At 36.9% G+C, this 27,239-nt stretch overlaps 2 protein-coding genes across 2 annotated transcripts in view; one reads left to right on the forward strand and one right to left on the reverse strand.

Annotated features, from left to right (window-relative positions):
* The first annotated feature begins 1,856 nt into the window (after positions 1–1,856).
* The window catches only part of PPEF1 (protein phosphatase with EF-hand domain 1), a 68,948-nt gene continuing 43,565 nt past the window's right edge, over positions 1,857–27,239 (forward strand). The window contains exons 1-3 of the mRNA XM_054581198.1: positions 1,857–1,981; positions 19,320–19,447; positions 22,907–22,967. Of these exons, the coding sequence (XP_054437173.1) occupies positions 1,939–1,981; positions 19,320–19,447; positions 22,907–22,967 (232 nt within the window). The 5' untranslated portion in view covers positions 1,857–1,938. The remainder of the gene's footprint in view (positions 1,982–19,319; positions 19,448–22,906; positions 22,968–27,239) is intronic.
* LOC129076982 (60S ribosomal protein L32-like) lies at positions 11,347–11,823 on the reverse strand. The gene has a single exon (XM_054581199.1). The coding sequence runs from the start codon at positions 11,806–11,808 to the stop codon at positions 11,401–11,403; it is 408 nt and encodes a 135-aa protein (XP_054437174.1). The 5' UTR covers positions 11,809–11,823; the 3' UTR covers positions 11,347–11,400.

Raw genomic sequence — 27,239 nt, forward strand, 5'->3', positions numbered from 1 at the left:
TCTGCTGTTGGGATAGTCTGGACTGTCAAGGTGTCAAGGTATCAATATATATATCTTAATTTCATGAAAATATTTATCAAAAATTTTGAGGATGCCTCATAGGTAAATAGGATAATAGTTATGATGGATGAACTTACCACTGAAGTGCACAGATACACTCAGAGAGTATGAATGTAATGGATCTGTGGAAACGCTGGAGAATGGTTTGGAGTGGAATGCCACAATGGTTGTTTTACCCTTGGAGCTGACCTTGTTAATATTTCAGAAAGACATGAAAGAAATGCCTATCAAATTTGCAAATAACCCAAAGTTTAGAAGGGTTAATGGATTCAACACATAAATGAATCAGGCCTAGCTCTGATTAGAATGTCTGTTTATTAAGGTTATTATTGTTTAAAAGTATTTCCATAATTCAAATATTTTGCTCATTTTAGTTTCCTCCTTTTTACAGTTGAGTTAAAATTTTGAAGCTTTGAGTGTAGTGCTAATGAAAATATAGGGCCCCTAGTCAGTTGTTCTCTGACTTTGTTCCGATCAAGAAATGCAAATATATTCGACCAGGTTGGTTTGGAGCATCAAGAAATAAAGGAAATGTGGGAGCTAAAAAATAATAGTAATACTTTTCTTCCCACCTTGTAGGTTCTCCTAGATGGGCTAATAATCAAATTAACAGATTAACAGGAGAAAATAAAATCTTAATACACACACATGAGGAATTCACATAAGCATGGAAATTCCAAAGTCAGTGAAGTAAAATTGGGTATATATGTCATTTTTGACGAAGAAGAAAGAGGGGGTGGGGCCTGAGATTTCAAAGAGGATAGGAAATTTACAGGTAGCTGAGGAAGAGGGGAACATACTTTTGCTGGGTAACCCAGAAACAATGAGGCATGGGGTGGTCTAGTAAACATGCTCCTGCTTGGAGTCTTCCTGCCTAATAAGAAGTTGATTATGCTAAGGTTCCCTTCCCGAAGCAGCAGGGGTTTTTTTGTTTCGTTTTTTTTTTTTCTGAGTCTCTTAAGCAGGAAAGGGTCAGGGTCAAAAGTTCTTTCTTAATCTTTTGTTCCTTAATATCCCGCTTAAAAATAAATATCCCAAAAGGCAGAATTTTTGGTCCCCTTCAGAAACATCACCCAAAAAAGTGATGAGGAAAGGAATTTTGTCGAAAACTGCTAGGGAGTGATTGTAGAAGATTAGTTTGGCAGTTTCATCTAACTGATCAACAAAATAAAACACTAGAAAACACAGCACTGAGAGAGCTTGTTCAAAAAGGGCATTCCCACAGATTCTGATACCTTAGTTTAGAGGGGACCCCTTGAACCTCCTTTTTTTAAACAGGTGCCCCAGCTGATCAAAGAGCTCACTTTGATTTGAATTTTGGCGTTGTTGTTTAAATATGTTGTTTTTGTCTCATAGTCAGTCTTCAATTTGTGGTTTTCAAAGTCCAGATAGACAACTATTTTGAACTGAAAATCAGAACTGTTAAATAATGTCAGCTCCTTTATGCCCCATTCCCTATATTTCAGTTAGAAAATTGTACACTTTTACATTTCCATTTTTCTTTTTCTTTTTAATGCTTTATTTTCTACAGACCTTGATCTGACTGAGACATGAGGAAAATGTAATTTAAGTGTAACAGAAAAGCAGACTATAGCAGCTCCATTGCTGCTGCTGTGTTGTGGAAAATAAACCAGGATTACATTATGCCTGATCGCTTTCCACATCACATGATGGCCAGCAGTTGAGAGGAAGCATAAAATGAATCCTACAGAGTGACTTAGATACCTTGTTGTTAACGGCACTTCCCTCCCCTCCCTCTTGTGTATATTCCCCATCAGGGTCTGTGATTCAAGTGGCTCAGCTAAGGAGCAGCTCCTCACAGCTCTTCACACCATCTGGGAATACGAAAGTGAAGCTTTTTTACACCATCTAGAAGACATGGGCTGTGGTAGTTCAATTAAAATCAAGAAAACTGCGAAAAGTGAGTGCTAGGAATGTGCCTGTCTTCCTGATGAAAAGGGAAGAGTGAGCCAATTACCTGTCCCCCTCTCTCATTTACTCACACGGTTGGCTCTGGAGCTGCCTGCCCTGTGTGATTTTGCACAAGGCATCATCGCTTGAACCAAGGTTAAGTATTGGGGTAATATTGGAAACTGCCTTTAGGAAGATGTAGCTTTGAATTTATGATGTGTATCATAAAGTATTATCTAAGAGATATTTTATATTTGATTTGATTTCAGTTGGAAATGTACCAATATACAATCTCATTTTAAGACTCAGTGGCAGGGAACAAGAAAGCCTCTGTAAATTTATGTCTGGTTATTCAGTATGCTTATAAATAGATATATTCATACCTATGTAACATTTAATAACATCATTGAATCTTTATTAGGTTTTGTGACTCAGTGATCAGATTATTTTTATGGCTATTCAACACAGAACTTTATGGGATTTGCCTCATGGTTTTAGACTATTATAGGTAGAACTTGGGAAATGCTAGATCATACGCTTTCCCAAAAGGGTGTTGTTTCCAAGTAGATGATGTAACAGGCCCACTGCCCCCAGATAATTAGAGGCTTAAATATTTCCTTTATTTTGTACCGAGATTCTTTCTCATAGCTACTAGAATCTAGCTGAAACTCACTTGAGTGTTTAAGACATAGACTTCATAAGCAAACTAGAATCAAAACAAACGAGCCAGGACAATTATGTGAATAATTTACTCTTAAACTCCTTTCCTTTGTTGTCTAGGTGTAGATAATTTTTCCAATTTCCATTCCACATTTTGGTTTTGAAAGTTTAATCAGGCTTAATATGGAGACTTTAGGATGCAGAGTGTGCCATACTAATTGGTGTGAGATGTTTTTCTTTTGGCCTTAAATGCTGTGCTGCTCTCTCCTAGTTGAATTGTGCTTGTGAGTTAGCCAGCTGCTGACAGTAGGGACTCTGGGGCCGGATTAACCCCTTCAAATCTGTAAACACATCATAAAATAAGTCTTTCACAGTTTCAAATGAACTAATCCAATAGTAGTAATTTATTATAAAAGAGTGAAGAGAGTGTCTTTTTATATGTAGGTTTACCCAGAGTTCTTCAAATGTAGCCAAATTTCTTTGGTTAAAAAAAAAAAAAGCCAAGCTCAAGTTATAAAAGTAAATTCTCTCCTTTGAAAATACTTTCCAACTTTTACAATGTTGTATGTAAGTGGAAATATCTTGGACTTTTGGATTGCTTTTAAAAAATAATTTTTTGAGGTGAAATTACTAACAAAATTAACCATCTCATAGAGAATAATTCAATGGCATTTGGTATATTTATGATGTATAACCACCAGTTTTTAAAAAGATTTTATTTATTTATTTTTGGAGAGAGGGGAAAGGAAGCAGAAAGAGAGGGAAAGAAACATTGATGTGTGAGAGAAACATCAATGGTTGCCTCTTGCACATGCCCCAACTGGGGACCCGCCCCACAACCCTGGCATGTGCCCTGCCCCAGAATTGAACTGGTGACCTATTCTAGGATTAGAATAGCTGGGTCATATGGTAGCTCAAGGTTTAACATTTGGTAACCCTCCAGCTATTTTACCAGGTGACTGCGCTAGCAATGTATGATGGTTCCAATTTCTCCACATCTTTGGCAACACTTGTTATTGTCTGCCTTTTTGATTATACCCATCCTAGAGTATATGAAGTATTATTTTATTAGAGTTTTCATTTGCATTTCCCCAGTGACTAATGATGTTGAGCATCTTTACACATGTTTATTGACCATTTGTCCATCTTCTTTGGAGAAATATCTGTTCAGATCATTTGTCCATTTTTAATTATTTTTGTTGTAAGAATTCTTTATATATTCTTGTTACTAGTTCCTTATCAAGTACATGATTTGTAAATATTTTCTCCCATTCATTGGGATGTCTGCTTTCTTGATGATGTCCTTCGAAGGACAAAGGCTTTTCATTTTGATAAGTCCAATTTATTTTTTCACTGGTTGTTTGTACTTTTAATCTAAGAATTCTTATATCTGAGAATCCACAGTCAAATCCAAGATTATTTATCCTCATGTTTTCTTCTGAGAGTTTTATATTTTAGCTCTTACATTTAGATTATGATTCATTTTGAGTTAATTTTTCTGTATCGTTGAGGTAAGGGGTACAAATTTATTCTTTGCATGTGGGTATCTATTTGTCCCAGCACCATTTGTTGAAAAGAATATTCTTTCCCTGTTGAATGGTCTTGACACTGTTGTCGAAAATCAATTGACCACAAATGTGAGGGTTTATTTCTGGACTTTAAATGTTATTCCATTGATCTGTATGTCTCTCTTTATGCCAATGCCACACTATCTTAATTACTGTTGCTCTTGTAGAAAGCTTTGAAATTAGGGTGAGTCCTTCAGCTTTGTTTCTATTTTTCAAGACTGTTTAGGTTTTCTGGGTCCCTTATATTTCCATATGAGCTTTAGGATCAATTTGTCAATTTCTCAAAAGAAGCCAGCTGGAATGTTGATGGGGATTGCATTGAATCTGTAGATCAATTTGGGAAGATTGCCATCTTAACAGTTAAATCATCTGATCATGGACATGGGATGTCTTTCCATTTATTTAGGTCTTCCTTAATTTTTTTCAACAATGTTTTGTAGTGTTCAGAGTTGAAGTTTTACACTTCTTGTGTTAAATTAGCCCAGGTATTTTATTCTTTTTGATGCTATTGTATTGAATAAAAGAAATTGTTTTCTTAATTTCATTTTTGGATTGTTCATTGCAAGTGTATAGAAAAACAGTTGATTTTTGTATATTGATCTTGTCTTCTGAGACTCACTGAACTCATTTATTAGTTCTCATAGATATTAATGGGTTCCTCAGGATTTTCTGTTTATAAATTGTGTCATCTGCAAATAGAGATAGCTCTACTTCTTCCTTTTCACTGTATGTCTTTTATTTCATATTCTTACCTAATTATCCTGGCTAGGACCTTTGTTACAATGTTGAATAGAAATGTCAGAGTAGACATCTTTGTCTTGTCCTGATCTTGGGGTCAGGGGATAGCATTCAGTCTTTCACCTTTAAATATGATAACAGCAGTGGCTTGTTTGTAGATGCTCTCTATCAGATTGATGCAGTCCATTCCTATTCCTACCATATTGATTGTTTTTTATTAAAAAATGGAGTTTAATTTTGTCAGATGCTTTATTTGCACGTATAGTTGGCCCTCCATATCTTGGATGTCACATCCACTGATTCAGCCAACTGTGGATCAAAAATATTAGAAAGAAAAATATCCCCGAAAGTTTCAAAAAGCAAAACTTGAATTTGCCATGCACTGAGCACTATGCTGAATCCCCATGAATGAAGTGAAGTGTAGGCATGCCATACTATAGCCTATATGCAAATATAGCTTATATGCAAATACTGTGCCATTTTATGGAAGGGATTTGAGCCTCTGAAGATTTTGGTATCTTTGGGGGTCCTGGAACTAATCCCCCAGAGATACTGAGGGATAGTTGTATTGAGAGGATCATGTAGTTTCTGTCTTTTATTCTCTGATATGGTATACAGTGATTGAATTTTAGATGTTATACCAACTTTGCATTCCTGGGATAAATTCCACTTGATTATGGTATATAATAATCCTTTTTATATGGTGTTGATTCAGTTTGCTAGTATTTTGCTTAGCATTTTTAAATCTATATTCATAAGAGAGATTGATTTATGTGATCTCTTTGGTTTTGATATCAGGGTAGTACTGGCTTCAGAAAATGAGTTGGAAAGCACTCCCTTCTCTTGCATTTTTTAGAAGAGTTTGTGAAGAATTTGTATTAATTCTTCTTTAAATGTGTGGTAGAATTTGTCAGTGAAGCCCTCTGGGCATAGGCTTTTCTTTGCGGGTAGTTTTTTGAAGACTTATTCTATAGATCTATTCAGATTTTCTATTTCTTGTCATTTTCTTTAAAATTTTTTTAAAAAACAAAAAATAAAAATGTTTTTTAATTACAGTTGACATACAATATTATATTAGTTTCAAGTGCAAGCATAGTGATTAGGCATCTACATAACACACAAAGATCACCCCGAAGTCTTCTTGTCATTTTCGATAATTTGAATCCATTTCATCTAAGTTATCTTATTGATTGGCATATACTTGTTTCAAGTACTCTCTCATAACTCTTTTTATTCTTCTATTACCTTCTGTTAAATAGCCAATCAACATTTACTATGATTTGATAATAATAAATCTGTATACTGATGCAATTGTGTTTACTTACATTTATCCATAAGATAAACATTTTATCCTTAAATTTTTTTTCTCATTCAGAAATATTGTAAAATACACACAAAAGCATTTGGAAATAAATAAAAAAACTCCCTCATAATTCTACTTTCCAAAGATAATGACTGTTATCATTCTGATATTTCCTTCTAGTTTTTTTGTTATAGTATGGATTTTTATCAGACTAAATATTAATTTTTTGTAGCTTTGCTTTTGTCACTAAAACATTTTATATAAACATTTCTTAGGCTGTTACAAATGCTTTGTAAACATCACTTTAGCCATTACTAAATATTTTTTTTAGTGGATAGACTCCAATATACTTAATTATTCCTCTAATATTGGATTTTTAAAATAATTATAAATAGCCCTTTGAAGAATTTTGTAAAGCTTTTTCCTTATTTTGGATTATTCTCATTTTCAGGTGATTAGGCATGAAATTACTGTATCAAAGGCAATAAATATTTTGAAAACACTTGATAGAAAATAATTACTATTTTTTCCTGATTACTAACTATATTCCAAAGAGTGTTAAAAATATTATACATATATTTTATTTAATTCTTGCAATAAATATAAATCCTCAAGTAAAGTGTTATTATTCCTGTTTGTATAGTGGAAAAAGGTCATGCTCAGCAAGGTAAGTATTTGTCAAGGTTATATAACCAACAAGTGCCAGAGTTAGGATTTGAAGCCAGGGAGTACCGACGGCAGTGTTTTTTGCTGTCAACCATTACACCCTTTTATGGTACGTCCCAATGTAACTTTATTAAATTTACTTATAAAAGTATATAAATAGACCAAAAGAGCTTGATCCCAATCAAAAACTGGTTGTTCAAGCTCATAATATGGCTCAGGGTGATCAGCAAAGCAACAAAGGCCCTGTGGACCCTGGGACATCTAATAAGACCTCTTTTCTTTATAATCACTACAAATGAGATAGTCCTCTCAGTCTTTGATGGGAACTCACTCACTCACACACTCACTCAGGAAACCTTTTTACTGAGCACTTTCCTGTGCCAGGAACTGAGGATACAAAAAAACAGTAGCTTTTACTTGCATAGTGCTTTTATAGTTGGCCAGGCCCTTTCACATACATTTGATCTTTACTACCTTCAAAGAGTTGTTCTCAATTTGTGGAAAAGAAAGCAGGCTTTGAGAGGCAAAGTGATTTGCCCAAGAGTACATGGCTAATAAGTGGCAGAGTCAGAGCTAGATATTGTTCCTGTTTCTCAAAGTCTGTCTAGTGTGAAGGATTCCAGTGTAAATGACCTGCTCCTTGGCCACTCAGCCCCACCACAGTACTCTGCCTCTAGAGTATCACGGCATTTTTGAGAAAGAGTAGCCTATGTGTAAAACTGAGGCTATCCCCTTCTTGTGGGCTATCCACCATCCATGCAGAGAAGTAGCGTTGATGTATTACTGTTGTTATTCGCTCTTTTGTGATATGCAACAGGGAAGAGAAAAATAATAGCTATCATTTATTGAGTGCCTACAACATCTATTTTTTCTATTTCTCACCAAAATTCTTGGAGGGAGATTTGATTAATCTCTTTTTCTAGATGAAGAAACCGAGGCTTAAAGAACTGCCCAAAGTCATACGCTAGTTGGGGGCTGAACCTGAATTGGAACCAGCTCTGACAGATTCCAAAGTCCATGTTCCTTTTGATATGCTGCCCTGACTTGTAAAATTGGAGTTCACCTGAAAAACAGGAATTAAACATTGCAATTTCATTCTCCTGAACTTCACTTTACACTTAAAATTTCATATTGATGGGTTTTGAATTAACAACCTATTGCCCTTTTTTCCCCTGAAGCACTTTGACAACACTCTGATATATTTTCTTTTATTTCTTCCCTTGAGACCACTTAGACACGCATTTATTCATTTTCTCTAAGTGCTGAGAAGCCTACAAAGGCTATCTAGTATTTTTGGCTTTGAAGTTTGATGTTGTAAGCTATGGCAAATGGAAATTTTCTCTAATGGAGACTGTTTTTTTAAAAAAATATTCAGCTCTGTTGGTTAGAGCATCATCACAATATACCAAGGTTACAGGTTTGATCCTCATTCAGGGCACACACAAGAAGCAACCAATGAATGCATAAATAAGTGAAACGACAAATCGATGTCTCTCTCTCACATCAATAAATTTTTAAAAAATGGATGTTATTCTTTCATTTAAAAGTTTTGAAAATACTAAATAGCCACTACCTACTTTAATTCTTAAAATAGCATCTAGTTAATTTCATTGTTTAAATATCTAATAATCAAGCCATTCACAACTGCCCCAGAGATGCCCTCCCTCCACACCCAGCCCCATATCCCCCATCCCCTCACTCTTAATGTTGGGTTCTTTACTGTGCTGTGTATTTACACTTGAGACCTTCATGGAAAGACAATGAATGACATTGTTTCCTTTATCTTTGTTATTCTCTAAAGAATTTTCTGAAAGTTTAGAGAGGCCATTGCTATTCTTCTTGTTGTTATTGTTGGAGGATTCTCAGTTATAATTACCATAAAGCAGTCTTTTCTGGACTAAATCCCTGTGAGCTGGGACCTCCCTCATTTTCCTCCTGAATGAAATGGGACATCAGATAAGATGTTCTTGAGAGTTCTTGTCACTGAAAGACTGTCAGTATACTCTATAGATGCGGGTATGAGGGTGGGGGACATTCCTTTTCCCCTTTACTTTTCGGGCTCACCCCCAGCTGTTTCCCCATTAACCGTTTAACATGCTCAAGTGTCTTTCCTCGAATTTTTTATGGGGGATTGGATATATATATATTTTTCTCATGCCATTCTGTTTTGTTTTGCCAGCTTCTTTTTTTTGTTGAATTTATTGGGGTTGCATTGGTCAGTAAAATTATATAGGTTTGTCCCCAGCTGCTTTTAAAAAAAATCACATGCCTACAGAGAAGACGAAAGAATAGGACAACATACACCCACATAGTTTTTACGTGGATTCACAGGTTGTTAACATCTTACCATTGTCTCTTTCTCCCCTTCCTTTCTCCATCTCCATTTCCCTTTCCATTTGAAAGTAAGTTGTAGACATTATATTGACCTCTATGTACTTCAGCATGAATCTTCTAAAAAGCAGGATATTCTCTTATATAAGTACAGTACTATATCACACTGAAAAAACTAACATTGATAGAGTAATATTATTAACATCTAGTTCATATTCAGAATTTCCCAGTTGTTCAAAATTGCCTTTTGTAGCTGTTTTTTCCTTCCTTTGCCCTCTTGTTCCCTCCAGTTCCTCTCCTCTCTCCTCCTGTTTAGAGTTTGCTCCTGAAGGGAGTGTTCACACCGCTGTACCCTACCTTCTCCTTTATCCCATCTCATGGAAAATGATTTTGACAAGTTCTTGAGTGACCTTGAAGTGCAATGGTGCATTTTCAGTACTTATTCGTTTGACTTCCTGGCAGTACTTGGCACTCCTGCACACTCCCCTCTTAAAATACTCAAGTCGCTTGGCTTCAGTGACAACATGTTCTCCTCGTTTTCCTTTTATGTCTCTGTTTGAACTATTTATGAGAGCTCCGCTTTCTGGCAACTTTTAAATGTTGGGGTTCCTGTGGATTCCTCTTGGCCCTCTTATTTTGTCACTGTAATGCTCTCTTTGGGTAACTTTACTCCCATGGCTTTAATTAAGATCAATATGTCCAAAGTGCCAAATCTTTATTTTCAGTCTACATCATATACTAAAATCCCTGCTTTGTTAGCATCAAATGGAAATCATTTTAAGTAAGTACTTTTCTTTCTAAAAGGAGACTACTTCATCTGAACATAAGGAACCCTCTCAATAACAATTTTCAGTTAATTATTCACTTTTTTAATGATAATATATTAGCCTTGAGATTTATATAGCATCGATACTGCAAATACATTTATTGCCTGCATGAAACAGGCATACCAAAAAACCAAATAATCTTTTCACTAATTAAATGCATCTTCATTTTTTCTTTATTTTTATTTGCTTGTGATTAATCCGCCTCTGCTTTAGAAATTTCAGGAATGAGACTTTGACAGGGACTATTCAAATATCTAATCTAAATCAGGAGCCTTTAGAGGGTAGAAAGTACTGCTGAAAGGCTATGAAGTCCCACCTCCCGATTTAAATGCTTTTTACCAGCTTCAGCCCTGACTAGACAATTCACAAAGAAGTCAGCTTTATAGCTGGAGTCTGTTTTTGTTACAAAACCCTGTTACAGAGACACATTTAAACTCACAGTAAGAAAGGGCAATACCTCAGCCCCAGTTGCCAGTTATTTCCCGTAATAAGAACACTTTTCATGTATGATTATGGCTTTGTATTGCATTATCTTTTTAGCAGCTGCAAAGGACAAAAATTTAATGCTGATTGTATTTGACCTTGGATGAATGAATTTGGCAATACAAATCAGGTTAGTAATTAATAACAAAGGAGACATAAAACAGAATTGCAGTCAAGACATTTAAGTTTTTTTCCCTGAGTGAGGATTAAAGGTCATTCCTGAATTTTTAAAAAGAACATATTTCCTATAAGAAAATATTTTAATAATTGAAAAAGAGCATTATACTTTTACATAGCTAAATTTCTTACATACTTAAGAATATAATGGTTTTTAAAGTTGATATCTACACAATAATGATTCTTTTAGGAAATTAGCAGAAATTAATATGGCAGAGGTGTCATAGAGCTTGTAAACTGTTGGCCTTACTTTACTGATTTAGCCTATGATTTTGGTATTTATAGATAAAGCTATATTTTTCTGAACTATGGTACACCCAGGGATTACAATTCTTATGGAAACTTCCATAAGATGGCTTTATATAATCTTGGTATTGTTTCATTGCCCTATTAAATAAAAGAGGGCTTTAAACGGAGCATTTAAAATTCCTAATCCTAATAAATGTAGAAGGAATGAGTTAAAATTTGCTATTTTGCAACCATCATTGGAATAATTGATTTAGGTAAAAAATCATCAATGGATGTTTTGGAGATCAGAATATATATACACAGTCCCAAAGTGTGTTCCTGCAAATTGTTTACTAATTAGGAAGAGAAAGAAAATACCTCTAGAGTATTTTTTTTTTTTAGAATTTTAAGGTTTTATTAACACAAATACAATGTGTACACAATCTGTCTATTCATTTTCTTCACTGCGCAGCCTGGCACTGGGATTGGTGTCTCTGATGGCCAGCTGGGCTGCTCTTTCCACAATGGCTTTGCGGTTCTTCGAGGAGACGTTGTGAGCAATCTCAGCACAGTACGATTTGTTGCACATCAGCAGCACTTCAGGCTCCTTGACGTTGTGGACCAGGAATTTTCGAAAACCACGGGGCAGCATATGCTTTGTTTTCTTGTTGCTCCCATAACCAATATTGCGCATCAAGATCTGGCCCTTGAATCTTCTGCGCACCCTATTGTCAATACCTCTGGGTTTCTGCCAGTTCCGCTTAATTTTGACATATTGGTCTGACTGGTGCCGAATGAACTTCTTGGTCCTCTTTTTGACAATCTTGGGTTTCATGAGGGGTCTGAGGGCAGCCATTGGTGCCAAGTAAGAGACGGCTGCCACCTCCATAGACAGCGCTGAGGAAGAGAGCTAAAGAGTATTCAATCTTAGGTATACAGCACCTTAACCAAGTGATCTAAGTTCACATCACCAAAAATTAACATCATGGTTTTACTGATATAACACATCACTTATTCCTGCCACAATATATAGCCTGATTGTAATCACAAGAAAATAGCAGACCAGATTCAAATTGAGGGGTATTTTAAATAACTGGCCTGTGTTTGTCAAAAATATCAGTGTCAATAAAGAGAAAAAAAGGGCTAAGGACATGTTCTAGAATAAAGGTGACTGAAGAAATGATGGATGATACGTGTGTGTGGAGAGAGAGAATGTGTGTAAGACAATGTATATGTGACAAGATATTAACAATGGTACCATTCTTACCATTTTCCAATATGTTTGAAAATGTTTCAAAATAAAAAGTTAAAAATATCCCAATCTTGAAATGGCTGCAACCTAGGTTTATGCCCTTTGGGGGTACCATTTGCTAGCCCTTTCTTGGTTTTGCTGTCTACCACCTTCCTCATTCATTGCAGACTCTGTGTGTCATGTCTTGGCATCATCTTGAGTATCTTCGCTGTACACATGGATAACTCAAACACATTGGCATCTCAGTTCCTTGACCTCTTAAACTCCAGCAGCCCCTCCTCAGCTCTAGTTCAGCTGTTCATTCCCATTTCCTGGCCCATGTGGCCACCTGGATCAGCTCTACCTCTGCAATCTTCATGACTATTATCTCTTTCTCTGATCTCTTGATTTTCATCGAAACCTATGGGCCTTAAATCTCTCCCATGTCCCACCTTGTCTTCACTTTTCTTCCCCATCCATCTTTCCTCATCTTCAATTGTCTACCACTGGAGCCAATTAACAGATAATAAACAGTAATCGTGGTTTAGGTAACTTAGGGAAGTAGTAATAGGTGAAATGTTTAATGTTCTAGACCAATTGCTAGCAAAGTTCTGCTACACTTCCTTGATGGGAAAGCCAAGGATATTATTGACTTGACTTGGATTTGTCTACAGGGATAAGTCAGATTTTTAAAATAGCCTTTAGAATTTGTCTCTCTCTCTCTCTCTTTTTTTTTTTTTTTTTTTTTTTGGGCCAGAAGCTTCCGATTTGAGTGCTCACATTTACATGTCCTATTTTGTCCTTGAATGGTTATTTTCAACTTTGTGCAGTAATAGGCTGCAGCTGTGGCACTTAAAAAAATAGAGGGATGAATTAGAGCATTTTATAACTGGAAAGGATCTTAGGGATCACAAAATCCCAAGTTCTCATTGTTCACATGAGAAACTGAGGACCAAAGAATTAAAGTGACTTGCCTAAGTTCACACAATTGGCACTTGACTAAGGACAAAAACGAGTCTCCAGATTACAAATTCAGAACTTACTTTTATTACCTCATGTGTATGGGTTGGTGGGTGGGCTAGTATATGAGTAAATTAAAAGTCATAGAAATGACCTCTAATTCTTGCCTTTCTCTGACTAAAAGGCCAGAGGTTTTCAAGAATGGTAAAACTATGATGTCTTTTGTCATTTGGGGAAAGTGTATAGTTTTGTTTAAAATGTCTGCCATTGTTTGGACACTGGGCCTCATGCTCTGCTCTCATTTACCTCTTGTTTAAGAACAATGCTTTCCAAGGACAAGGAGGCTGTGCTGTGCCCTTCCTTATTCTGCAGGGATGTCAGAGTTTGTGGATGAATGAGCCTCACAGAGGTCCTTGCCTTGTTTGCTGCCCAACAGGCAAGCTTTGTGACCGTCTCATGCTTTCAGTTTTTTCCAGTGAAGTTGAAAGTGTCACTGGGACAGCCACACACTCTAGCAGCTGGCAGATATGGAATTATCTGTAAACAAAACAACAACAGTGAAAACTGTGGTTCCAGAGTCAAGCCATATTTTATTCTCATCATGTTTTGAATAGCTGGGGTAATAGATGCTTTTCCTCCATGTTTAAAACGTTTTGCCACTAGACAGTTCATCTCTTTCCAGTTCATTTGCGTTCATTTTAATCAGTTTTATCATACTTGTGCGTCTCTCTCTCCCTGACTGGATGTCAGACCCCTTCAAATTACATTAAATATTCGCTCACCCTGGTGCCTCCACAGGAGGCCTCTACCAGCAGAATTTCAAAACACGGAGTCTTTAAATGTCTTATCATTATAAATATTATGCTTCTTGTTTAAAGAACTATCTGTCAAATAAACTCTTATTTCAAAACCAAAAACAAACCAAACGTAAGACACTACCAGTCATCATGAGGAACATCACAAGACATAAAGTCTTTTAGCTGAATAATAAGTTTATGTATTTATTGAGCATCTACTATGTTCCAGGGACTGTTCCAGACTCAGGGGATACAGCAGCTAATCCAATGGACCAAAGTCCCAGCCTTTAGGGAGATCACATTCTAGTGGAAGGAGACAGACAATAACAAATGAGTAAAATATATGCCATATCAGATGGCGATAAGTGCTGTGGAGGGAAAATAAGGAAGGAGATAGGTGGTGGGGGAAGGGTGCCATTTTAAAAAAGGGCGGCCAGGAAAGGCCTCACTGAGGAGGCAGTTTTTGAGTTGAGTCTGTGCTCTCTAAGGGAGTGAGCCCTGCAGGTCCTGGTTGGCATGGCTCTTCTTGCTTCTGGTTCTTGGGTTTTAAGGTGGAAGCATGTTTTGTCCACAATAGTTTGTGAAATTTTTAATGAAATGCCATGTCTAATTAGGAAGTCTTTGGGGGTACTAGAAATTGTTAGCCTGGAGAGAGAATTATTGTCTATTATTCCTGCCTTACTCTTTAAAAAAATATTCTGTCATCTATTGAGTGCATCTTATATGCCAGACAATAGGCATGTTATATTAATCAATTAATTGATATATTACTAATAACTATATTAACACATTACTATTGCAATATATTATTATGTATTATTATAAAAGTCCTAAAAGGGCCTTTCCCCAGGTGCTGGGGATATAGCAGTGAACAAAATAAAGTCTGTGTTCTCATGTAGCTTAGCTAATGGGGGATGATAGGCAATAGGCAAAAACATTTGACTGTATAGAATGTCAGATGGTAAAAAGTGCTATAGAGAACAAGAGATTGGGTAGAGTATAGGAAACATGTGGTGGGGAGGTGTGGGAGGGAGATAGTATTCAAAACGCAGTCTCATCTTTTATAGCTGATTCCAAATGCCATGCTGGGCTGTGTTGCAGCACCTGGGCTGAGCCCAGGTTCTAGAATTAGACATCTGGATTTGACTCCACATTTTCCCACTGATAAACAATGTGACCCCAAACACGTTATTTCTGAATCTCAGTTTCCTTAGCTGTAAAATGAGTATAATGACATTTCATAGGGCTGTTGGGGAGACTAATCAAATCAGATCAAATCAAATCATCCATATAAAGCATCAAGCACCGTGCCTGTCACTACAAAGCAAATGCTCTGAATTTATCATTTGTTTTGCTCATTGACTCCCTACATGGATATCTAGCTCCTTGCAAAATATCATGATAATGATCACCACCAGAGAAAATAATTCATTAAAAAATAACAACAACAACAACAACAACAACAATAGAACAACTTGGCACTAGAGAAGCCACCTGTGCTGGATGCAGAAAATTGGCCAGGTAACTTATTAAACCTATGCTGTTGCTTCCTTCTAGAAACAAAAATAGAAGGCCTTTTGACGCGTAAGACAGTAGCTTTTTTGTTTGTATTTTTTCTGTACAAAGTTAATGTGACAAGGAAGACAAGCCATATTATGCCATGAAGCAGCAGGACCAGAAGCAGATCTAAGCTCTCCAACAAGTTTGGAACTGGACAACACAGATCTTTTGCTTTCTGGGTAGGGTTGGGAGGTGGGGAGTCAGTGGCCCCTGGGCTCTGCCCTTTGCCAGTTTGGAGGTCTCTGCTCCGGAGGAGGACCCTGAGCTGGCCACAGTGCCCTGCAGTGGTGCATCTTTACAAGTCTGATGTTGCTATGCCCATTCCTGCTCTGCCAGTGTCCTTCCCTCTCCTGGAGAGGGTGCTATGAGAATTCTATGTCCATGGAGCAGCAGTAGCTTAGTAAGTGTCATTCATGCTTAGGATCAAAGCCCATTTTATCAGCCACTGCCCAAGCACTCAAAATCCCAATGCGGAACTCTAGTAAGGGCCTGAGGTGGAGTGCCTAGAATGTAAAGGCTGGACGCCTAAGCTGGCCCTTCTTTTCCCACCCCCATGGGACTAGCTCATCAGGCAGGGTTTAGTCAGGAGGCAAAAACCAAGAGTGATTTGAATAGAGAGAATTGAATGTAAACAACTGTCAACTAGGAATCAAGTTGTTGCTAAGTAACTGAAAGGGTCCCTGTAAAAGCACTCTAAGGTATATGGAGGTAGCAAACTGCAGGAAAGTTACCACCTCCAGGGCCGAACAAACGAAGGAGAAAGATTGCAATTAAAATTTAGAAACTTGAAGGAAGGGCCCTGCAGAATTGAAACTCAGACCTTTGAGAAGGTAGGGAGGGGACTGCTCAGCTGGTGCTGGTGTCTCTGAGGGGCTGCCTTGTGGCGATCCTGCAAGTGCTGGGTAAACTGTGAACTGGATCCAATGGCTGCAAACAAGGAGAGTCAGCTCTGGGGGTGAAGACCACTTGCTAGGCTATATTAATCGGAATAGGAAGGAGTGTGTCCCCGGCCCTCCTCCAGCCTTGACAACCCCTGTTGACAGAGTCAAACATGGAGCAACTGGCGAAGTGGAAATGTGGCCTGCAGAGTCCCAGCCTCCAGCACCAGCAAGCTGACTAGAGTGTGGAAGCGTGGGGTGAGAGGTGACATGTGATAGCTCAGTGAGTGGCATTCATGCCCAGGGGTAAGGGCTCAGGTACAAGAATGGAAGCCTAAACAGAGATGGCAGATTCCCAGGCTGGGATTGGGCCTGGCTCAGCTTGCTGACTTTGAGGTAAAAGAGGAAGTGCAAGAGACAGGGGACTGAGCATGGCTGTCTGCCTTCCGAGGCCCAGTATCCAGAAATGTACTGTGCGCTTACCAAACAAAATGACAACTCCGCCCCTGGGGAGTGGGCTGCGGTACCCTGGAAGGCCGAGATCGGAGAGGAGGATTCCATGATCTCTTTTCCCTTGCCGGGGAGGCTTAGAAGTAATAGTATAGGTAGTGTATCTGGCTTAGTGCCAGACACATACTAGGTACTCAATAAATGGTGGCTATTATTCAAAGGAAAGAAAAGGTACAAATAGATTAGGGAATGAAGTAACTGGCTATATATAGTGGAGAGAGCCCATGGTTTGGACTTAGATGACCTGGGTCCATACTAGGTAAGTGACTTGAACAAGATCCTTGCCTCTCTAAAACAGAAGTTTCCCTATATGTAACATGGAGATGATAGCACTTGGGACTAAATGTCTTGTGGTAGGTCCTTAACACATGGTAGCTATTTTGTTCAATTATCAATTATAGAAATCATAATAAGCTTGATTATTTGGTATTGATGTTGCTAATAGTAAATAGAAGAGACTTGAGAGATCATTTCTTTCACTCCATCATTGTACAGATGAAGAAACTGAGGCACAGAAAAAGGTCAGTAGCTCTATGGAGGTTAAGAGCTTGGGCTATGGGGCCAGTGAGACTTTGATTCAATTCCTTGCTCTCCATTTCCGCTTACTGTCTAAATGACCTCGAGTTAGTCTCTCTCAGCTTTACAGTGTGGCAAGGACTGCAGGAATGAATCTATTGCTTGTCCCTTAGTAAGTGCTCAGTAAGTAGCACTGGAACAGCGAACCACTCAGGTGAGGGTTGGTTGGTCATGGCAGTGACTGTTGCACAGAGCAGACCTTTCAGGCGGGCCTGGACTGCCCATAAGGATATGGTAAGAACATGAGATTTCAGCCCTGGTACTACCAATTCCTTGCTTGGCAGTATTGAACAAGTTACTCAACTTCTTCTTCCTGTGGTTATTCCCTATGAAGATTTTGATACTTTACCTTATGTCTACTTCCTGGGCTTTTTTGGAAGCTGAATAATGAAATGAGACTCTGAAACCTAAAGCCTTGAAGGAGCCCATAAATAAACACCCTCAGATGACTTGTGTCTATTTGGTGTGCCACAGTAGTACTTTAAACCAAGAATGCTGAGACTGGAGGCTAGATTCCTGCTTTCAGAACTCAAATTGTTCTTATTATAGTCAATGCTTAATTTTTATGTGCAAACTGGGGAAAATTATACCATGAATGAAAGGAGCCAGCTGTGTTCCTTACTCTTCGCTCTAAAACTTGAGGAAGGCATGAGACTATATTTCAAATCTCATTTCTCACCTGATCTCTTTCCTCAAAACTATGAAGCTGCAGGATGGTTCAAAGCCTACTAGAACAGAGTCAGTGTGCCTCAATAATCCACAAACAAGACAATACTCATGGCTACAGTTACCTTTTGTTTAACATGCACTTTACATCAGGCATTGGGCTAAGCTCTTTACCTGTGGTATCTCATTTTGGATAATAATTATGGAAAGACATGTGTTCATTTCCATCTGTGACTTAGCAATTGAATATCAGGTGTAAAAGGTGGAGTTCATCATTCTTCTCCATTCATTGTGCATTGTTGTCACTGGTCTGTGCACCACCCTATGTTAGTTAATTAATTTGCATATTCCCTTTTATCCATGTACCTGATGCTCATTCACTCCTCCCATAAATAACCAATCTATTGTTTAGTGTGTATCATTTCCTTTGTATGTATTCTTATGAAAAGTATATTGTGGTTTTCTGTATGTATATTTTAAATTTATATAAAATGGTACCATGTTATATTTAATTCTGTCTCTTAACTTTTTAATAACTGTTCTAACTGAAGTATGACTTTTTAAAGATCCATTCATGTTGCTACAAGTTTATTTCAACTATTGCTTCCACTTATGGCATAATACTATATAGTGTGCACCCACCACAGTTGCACATTCTTCTTCCTAGTGAGTGACAGCCAGGCCACATTGGTGTCAAACTTCCTACTGCCACAGAGAAGCATTGTATTGTCATATGCCTTCTTTGTGGACTGTGTGAGAATTGCTTTGGGGTAGATAGTGAAGAACAGAATTGTTACTTCATAGGGCATACGTAGACTTCATATGCTTAAGTCGTGCCATAGGTAAGTGCTATTATCCCCATTTTATAGGTAAGGGAACTGAGGCTTTGAGAGTTTTAATGACTTACCCAAAGTCACATAGACAGTAATTAGCAGAGCTGGAATTCAAATTCCGGTAGTCTTGCTCCAAAAATTCTACTCTCAATGTCTATGACATCATTATCTGAATATTTGAGACTTGTGGACATTTTACAAAAACATGAAGGTAAATCTCATTGTTTGTAGTTTTTATGTTTGTAGAACTGGGGAATCCAGGTGGACTGATTTTTTTTTTTTCTGAAATACCTCCTTCCCCCCATAGCTGCATAGTAACTGTTTTTCTCTGACTTTCATATCCTATGGGTCTGCAGCAATAAAAGCCGCGTTGATCATCCAAAATTGGTACCGAGGTTACAGCGCTCGGTTGAGGACCAGAGAACATTATGCTCTCACCGTCTTCCAGACCATTGAATATGCCGATGAACAAGGTCAATTGCAGGTCTGTTTTGTATGCTTGTCTCTCGTTTTGGTAAAATGCTTCTCTTTGCCCCTTGTTATTGAAAGAATGGCAGGTTGGGGCCATTTTTTAAGCTGAGGAACATTGGTGAAAGGCCTTAATAGAAGGTAGAATGACATTGTCTTGGAACTAACTGTTGAGAGAGAGTATGATTTGGGATGAGGATGGCACTTTTTCAGTTCTGAAGTTCACATTTTTAAGAGGGCTACCAGCTGTCTAGTTAACTAATAAAAAGGATCTTACTCTATTTTGGAGTATGTGCTCCAGTAGGAAGTAAAGTTGTTACTTTATGAAGGAAAAAACACTGTAAGGAGTTGAGAAATGGAAGAATTTCCTGGAAACCTGTGAAAGTTCTATAAGAAAGTGTAGATGGATGAGGAAGACCTTTTTCAAGCTTGCACAAAACAATATATAAATCCAGCTTTAATGCTTATCAATTGAAAAAAAGTACTTTTTCATAATAAAAAGATCTTAGATCTCCAATATAATTGTTAATAAAAAATCAACTTGTAGAACACTATATAAAGTTTTATCCCATATATGTGAAAGAAAATTAAACATACAGCAAAATACTGGAAAAAGATATGCAGTGAAGTATTTCCAGTGATTATTTCTGGGGACAGGACTGGTATTGATGGGTGGGGAGTGGGTGGGAGAGGAATTCTCATTTTCATTCTGTATTGCTTGTAGTTTTCAACAATCATACTTATCTGTAAATTTATTTACCACATAATCTTTAAAAAGTAATTAAGACAATTTCAAAAGGACTCAAAGAAATTGCCGAATTTATTCTTGGCAATTATAAAAATTATATACTATGATTCAATCAGATTCTCCCTTTGCCCTGATTAGGAGCTCACAGTATGGGCTGTCCTTTTTTTTTCCTCCCAACTTTCATTGAGTTTTATTTTATTTATTTTATTTTTTTAGGGGGGCTGTCCTCTTAAGTACTATGGAATATAGTGATAAATATAGAGGTAGAGTGAGCTTTCAAATTGATATGTTTTATATGCGTACATTCCAGTATTAGTGCATTCTTTAATATTGACTCTTTTTTAATAACAGATTTATTGAGATACAGTTCAGTTAAAGTGTAAAATTTAATATATCTTTATAGTCTTTAGTATATTTCCAAAGTTATAACCATTACTACAATAAATTTTAGAACATTTTCATTGCCCCTCCCCCCAAAAAATATCTATACTCATTAGCAGTCACTCCCCACTCCCTGGCAACCACTAATCTGTTTTCTGTTTTTATGGATTTGCCTTTTCTGGACATTTCATATAAATAGAATAACACAATATGTGATCCTTTGGTGTCTGACTTCTTTCTCTTAGCATAATGTCTTCAATATTCATCCGTGTTATAGCATGTATTAGTACTTCATTCCTTCTTATGGCTGAAAAATATTCCAGTGTATGGATATTACATATTTTGTTTATTCATTTCTTAGTGGATAGATCATTTGAACTGTTTCCATTTTTTTACTATTATAAATAATGCTGCTATGAATATTTGTGTGCAAGTTTTTGTGGGAACACATATTTTCAGTTCTTTTGGGTGTATACTTAGAAGTGGAACTGTGGGATCATCTGGTAACTCTCTGTTTAACTTTTTGAGTAAGTGGTGAAAAAAAAATTTTGGAAATTGTTTTCCAAAGCAGCTGCTCCATTTTACATTCCTGCTAGCAGTGTATGAGCAATTTTGCCACATCTTTGACAACACTTGTTGTTATTGGTCTTTTTTATTATAGCCATCTTAGTGTGGGTGACGTGATATTTCATTGTGGTTTCTATTAGCTCTTTCATTCATTCATTTATTTATTTAATTTTTTTACTGTTGACACTATTATACATGTCTCCTATTTCCCTTCCTTTGCTCACCCCCACACACCCCCCAAACCCCCTCCCCCTCCCCTGGCCTTCATCACACTATTGTCTGCTCATGGACAATGCATAAATGCATATATGTTCTTTGGCTAATCCCTTCACCTCCTTTTATCCAGTCCCCTCCACCTCCCTCCTCTCTGAGTTCTGTCTGTCTGTTTCATGTATCTATTCCTCTGGTTCTATTTTTTTTTGTCACCTCATTTTGTTCACTAGATTCCACATATAAGTGAGATCATATGGTATTTGTCTTTCTCTGGCTTATGTTGCTTAGCATAATACCTTCCAGTTCCACCCATGCTGTTGCAAAGGGTAGGAGTTCTTTCTTTTTTCACAGCTTCATAATATTCCATTGTATAAATGTACTACAGCTTTTTTATCCAGTCACTTACTGATGGGCACTAGGGCTATTTCCAGATCTTGGCAATTGTAAATAATGGTGCGGTGAACATAGGGGTGCATATATTCTTTCTGATTGGTGCTTCAGGATTCTTAGGATATATATATTCCCAGAAATGGGATTGCTGGGTCAAATGGCAGTTCCACTTTTGATTTTTTGAGGAAACCCCATACTGTGTTCCGTTGTGGCTACACCAGTCTGCATTCCCACCAGCAGTGTACTAGGGTTCCCTTTTCTCCACATCCTCACCAGCACTTGTTTGTTGTCTATTAACTCTTAATTGACAAACCCATCAATGGTATTAAAATTATACATTTTTATATTTGTGTGGAAAGTCGTCCTTCCCTCAACTGCCAGACCTATTCCCAGGTTGATAAGGTTCCTCAATGTTCACTCTTTATGGGAGGCAGGGCTTGGAGAAGTCATTTATGCTGTATAAATGCAGGCCCTTGCAGATAACTGGTAGGCATAGAGGGGGCGTCTAGGTGGAATGCTGGTGGATTTCCATCTTTTCCTCCCTCCCTCCTTCCTTATTTCGTTTCCCAAATATATTCTGACACTTAAGAGTCTCCCTTAACTCTTCATTTCACTACCAAAAAGAAAAGAAGAGATCATAATGGATAAAATCTAGTAGCCATCTTAGGTTGGTTTCCTAGAAGTAGAATCTTTAAGGCAGGGATTCCAGTACAAGTGATTTCCTGAGAGTGTTCTCAGGAGAAACCTTTAAGGATGTGAGAGAATCAAGATTAGACAGGAGGAGAAACTAGGAAAAAATATGTTTTCTGGAAAAGCTTGACCTTAGCCTGATCCCATTGGGAGCTCTGAAGTGTGAAATGCATCACAGTTTATCCCACCCATTGGCAAGGGAGGTGGGGCCTGGGCTGTAAACCAGCTTGTTTCAGTTAGTCATTTTCTATGGGCAGCCCCCACAGGAGGGTGAATATATGGTATCCTATGCAACTCTGGGGAAGGTGCCACCCATCTGCCAAGGGGAATCCTTGGGAGGGGGGAGGGCAGGTAGAGGTGGGACCTACTGCAGCTGGGGGATGAGCGCCCCAAAAAGTAAAGGGTCTTGCATGGAACACCAACAGCCTTTGCCACGGTAGCTGTTTAAGGTTCATTAATTGACTAATGTATTTTTATTTTGTCCAGTTATCGGATTTCTTTTCCTTCATGTTGGAAAACTACGCATGTATAAAAGAGAAAGATCCATGTAAGTAAAAACGTATTCTTTTGGAAAGCAGTCATTAAATATTAAATTTTCCTCATCAAGGGATGTAAACTCTGAAGATAGGAGAACATGAAACATTTTAAAAGATGCCCACCTGTCTTTTCTATGTGACATGAAACAACTGGCGAAATCAGTTCAGCTGGCTTTTTTCTTCTCTGATGGGTGTCAACTAAATAGACCATTTAATTCTTTCACTTTCAAAAAACTGAATTAGATTTCATTCAACGTTAGCTTTTTAAATACTTCCTCTGAATCACAATCTATTGATGTATAATAGTAGCTTAGTAAGGAGGATCTTATTCTTTATCCATGAAACTTTTGTGCTGAGAGATCTGAATGTTTTATGAAACAGGTCTGGGGGAAATGGTGAATTAAACACAGCTCCATCGTATCTCTTGTTTTCTGCATAGATATCTATGTGTCTATTTATCTGTCATTTATTTAGTCATTCTGAAATGACTAAATGAATCATTTCAGAGACAGACAACATAGGTGTGGTTCAGAAAATGATTTGAATAGTTTTTTTTTAACAAGGCATGTATTTTTCCTGCAAATTAAGATCTGCATGTTATCCTCAAGGTAGATGCTAGAATTTAAAATTTTTTAATTTGTGGCAACAATTTTTTGCTCTAATTAAAAATGTTTATGGCATCTTCCCTGGCCAGGTAGCTCAGTTGGTTAGAACATTGTCCTGATACACCAAGGTTGCAGGTTCGATCCCCAGTCAGGGCACATAAGAGGATAAACCAATGAATGCATAAATAAGTGTAACAATAAAATTGATTTTTTTCTCACTAAAAAAATCAATTAAAAAACTGATCAATATTCAAAAATAAAGTATTTATGGCATCTAAGAGCATATTTTAAATAATCTAGTGAACACTCTTTGAAGTGGCAAAAGAACGGTGGTTTGATGTCATGCTTTTATCTAAATGCATATGTATGAAACTAATTAAAGCATTTAATGATGTAGGGAAGCTTTATGAATGGTGGAATAGCCAAACCTGAAGAGTGGGGAGTGGGTGGAAGTAGGTATTTTGTCATTTCCTTTCTTTTAGATAATTGCAATCTGAACAGAGTTGTTTGTGCTTCATGTTCTTTGGCAAAAATATTTCTGAAAGGAAATATAATAATAATGAAATGAAGTAGCACTCTTTCTGCTAATAACTTAATATTTCAGTCTGGCCTGTGCATCAGAATTAGTTATGGAGATTCATAGCCATTGATGGCTGAGTTCCAGCCCAGAGAGATTTACTCAGTCTCTGTTTTGTTTTTTTTTAACCTACATTTAAAAAATTCTGCAGGTGATTTAAAAATATATTTAAAATTTTATCAAAGAAGGGGACAGTGGCTTAATCTTCTTATGTAAACTTTATGAAAAAACTTTGCATTATAGAAAAGTATACAAATCATAAGTATATGGCTCAATAGATTTTCTCAAAGTAAACATACCCTTGTAACCTGCACCCAGAACAAGAAATAAAACCTTATCACACAACCCATGGACATGGATAACAATATGGGGATTGGCTTGGGATAGAGAGAGGGTGGGACTGGCTGGAGGTGGGCAAAGGGAGAAAAAGCAGGAAAAACTGTAACAATATAAACACTAAAAATAAAAGTAAAAAGAACAACCAGAATACACATACACATACACACACAAAATAAAACATTATCAGAACCACAGAAACACCCCGTCCCTCTCCAATCACTACCTGCCCACCCCATCACTACTTTGATGACTTCTATATCCCAGATTAACTTTCCTTGTTTTTGAACTTCTCTAAATAAATGAAAGCATAGGGCTTTGAATTTGGCTTCTTTTACCCAACATAGTATTTTTGAGAGTCATCCAATATTGTTGCAATTTGGTCCTTCTTATTGCTGAATAGTATTTCACTTTATGAATATACCAAAATGTATCCATTCTACTGTTTATTCATTCTGCTGTTTATGGACTTCTGAGTTGTTTTCAGTTTTGGTAATTTAAATGGTACTCCTATGCATATTCTTGTACATGCCCATTTTGGTCTATATATGTACAAGGTCTGTCCAAAAGATATCCAGCCATGTAATATGGCAAAAAGACATTTATTGAAGAAGATACAAGATATAAGAACATTGTGCATAGGACAATGACACCTTAGTCCCCTTCAGAGTAGGCACCATGAGACCTCACACAGTTCTCCCAATCGCCATCAGCTGCCCTGTAGTATTTTCCTGAATCTCATCTACAGTCTAAAATCTCTTCCCTTTCAAAGGTGATTTTAGTTTTGGGAAAAGCCAGAAGTTACAGGGTGCCAAATCTGAGCTGTAGCAGGGCTGAGTCACCTGGGTTATTTGATGTTTTGCCAAAAAATTCTGCACAAGATGTGAAGTATGAGCAAGTGCATTGTTATGAAGCTGCCAATCACCAGTTGCCCAGAGCTGCAGCCTCTGAATCATCCGAATAGTTTCCATGGAGGAACGTTCAAGCTTAATGCAAAGCTTGATACAGATTCATTGATACACTCATTCAGTCATCTTGAATGCAATGGCCACACAGTACACATGCTCACTCAATGGCATCTACTGCCCCCACTGACTAGTGCAGTGAAGTTGTCATTGTTCACTCATGCACATTCCAGTCCACAATATGTCATGTTCCAGTTACAATAACTGTAAACAGTTATTATATTTTATGAAATATCATTTTGGCAACTATTGAGTTTATTATATGGACACCCAACTGTTTCAATCCAGATTCATAATTTAGAAATGAAACAAGTATATATGCAGTTCAATTGGTGCTTTTCTTTTTCCAATATCTGGAGCTTGTTTTCAAAATGATGTGGATGGTAGAGGCAGAAATTGTTTTGTTTTGTTTTTAAATTATGGACTTAAAATTATTCCTACCCAGATTTTCAGTCTGTACTGGATCAAAGAGAAAATTGCATATAGGGGACATTTTTGAGGTACTTTCTTTAGAAGAGCTTGTAAGAGTATCATTAGGTTACAATTCAAAATTTTATTATATTTAATTAGTCTAGATTCATGTTGACAGAATTGTGAAATAAATAGGTAAGAATTAATTCTAATTAAATGTACAAATCTCCATATATTTTTAGCATTTATTAAATTATAATTAGTTATAGCTGACAAAGACAGTTCTTGCATTTGAAATGTTAAAGCTTTTAATTGCTTTTATATATGACTTATATTAGCTTTTATCTTTTAAGAAGAAAAACTATTTTTATTCTTTTCTTAAAAAAATAAGACTGACTTTTAATAACCTGAATTAATGGAATTGTCTTGATGTGTCAGCTGATGAGAAAGGGAGAGTAGACAGAGCATAGGTGAAGGCAATGATTGGGAAAAGAAAGTCATTTCTTGTTTATATCTCACAGAGTTGGGATTGCTCAATTAGTCCATTGTAAGATGATATGGTGAAACTGCTGGGGTTGTTTTGTTTTTGTTGTTGTTTTCCCAAGAGGAGCCTAATATTTCAGTGTATAGAGTTAAGAAGAGGAAAGTTTTTTCTTATAACAAGATGCATCTCTCAGAATGACTACCAATTAGAAATGAGTAGAATGATCATTATGGTAGTTCAGTAGAGTATTTAGGCTTTACTGCCTACATAATGAATCTGAGATAAAATTTACTAAGATGCTCTGCATTTCTAGTTTTCAAACATAAAATGAAATAATTAAGTTATTTGCAAATCTCAAACCAAATCCAAAGGAAAAATAACCTGCTGGACCACATTGAAAACAGATATTATTACTCCTAAATTCAACTACTTATGAAAGATCATATTGGATACACAACAACTTAGAAACTGTTTTTAAATGACCAAATATGGCTCTAGAAAAAAATTTCAAGTTTAGTTCTTAACTGTAATCTCTCAGAATAAATGAATCAGGAAAAAACATGTTCTGTCTATATCTGCTAACATCATAACTTCCAAACATGTTCACTCTAAATATTCAAAAAGATAGAAACTGCTTGCAGACAACTTCTGATTAATGACATTAGTGGCAATTCAGTGTTAATGAGTTGAAGAGTATGTTATCACCCTCTGTATCAGTCATATGTTACTGTAATAACACTGTGTATGCAACAACCACAATAGTTCAGTGGCATTTAATAAACATTTCATTAAATGTTTTGCTCATAAGTCTACAGATTAGTTGAGTATGTCTGCTGATCTTTGCAGGCTTGATTTGGCAGTTTTTCGGGTCTTGGCTGGAGTTCACTCATGTTTTCTGGAGGTCT

Source organism: Pteronotus mesoamericanus, unplaced genomic scaffold, assembly GCF_021234165.1.
Source record: "Pteronotus mesoamericanus isolate MK-2021 breed Mesoamerican mustached bat unplaced genomic scaffold, CSHL_Meso_final contig_65, whole genome shotgun sequence".
Taxonomy (NCBI): Eukaryota; Metazoa; Chordata; class Mammalia; order Chiroptera; family Mormoopidae; genus Pteronotus; species Pteronotus mesoamericanus.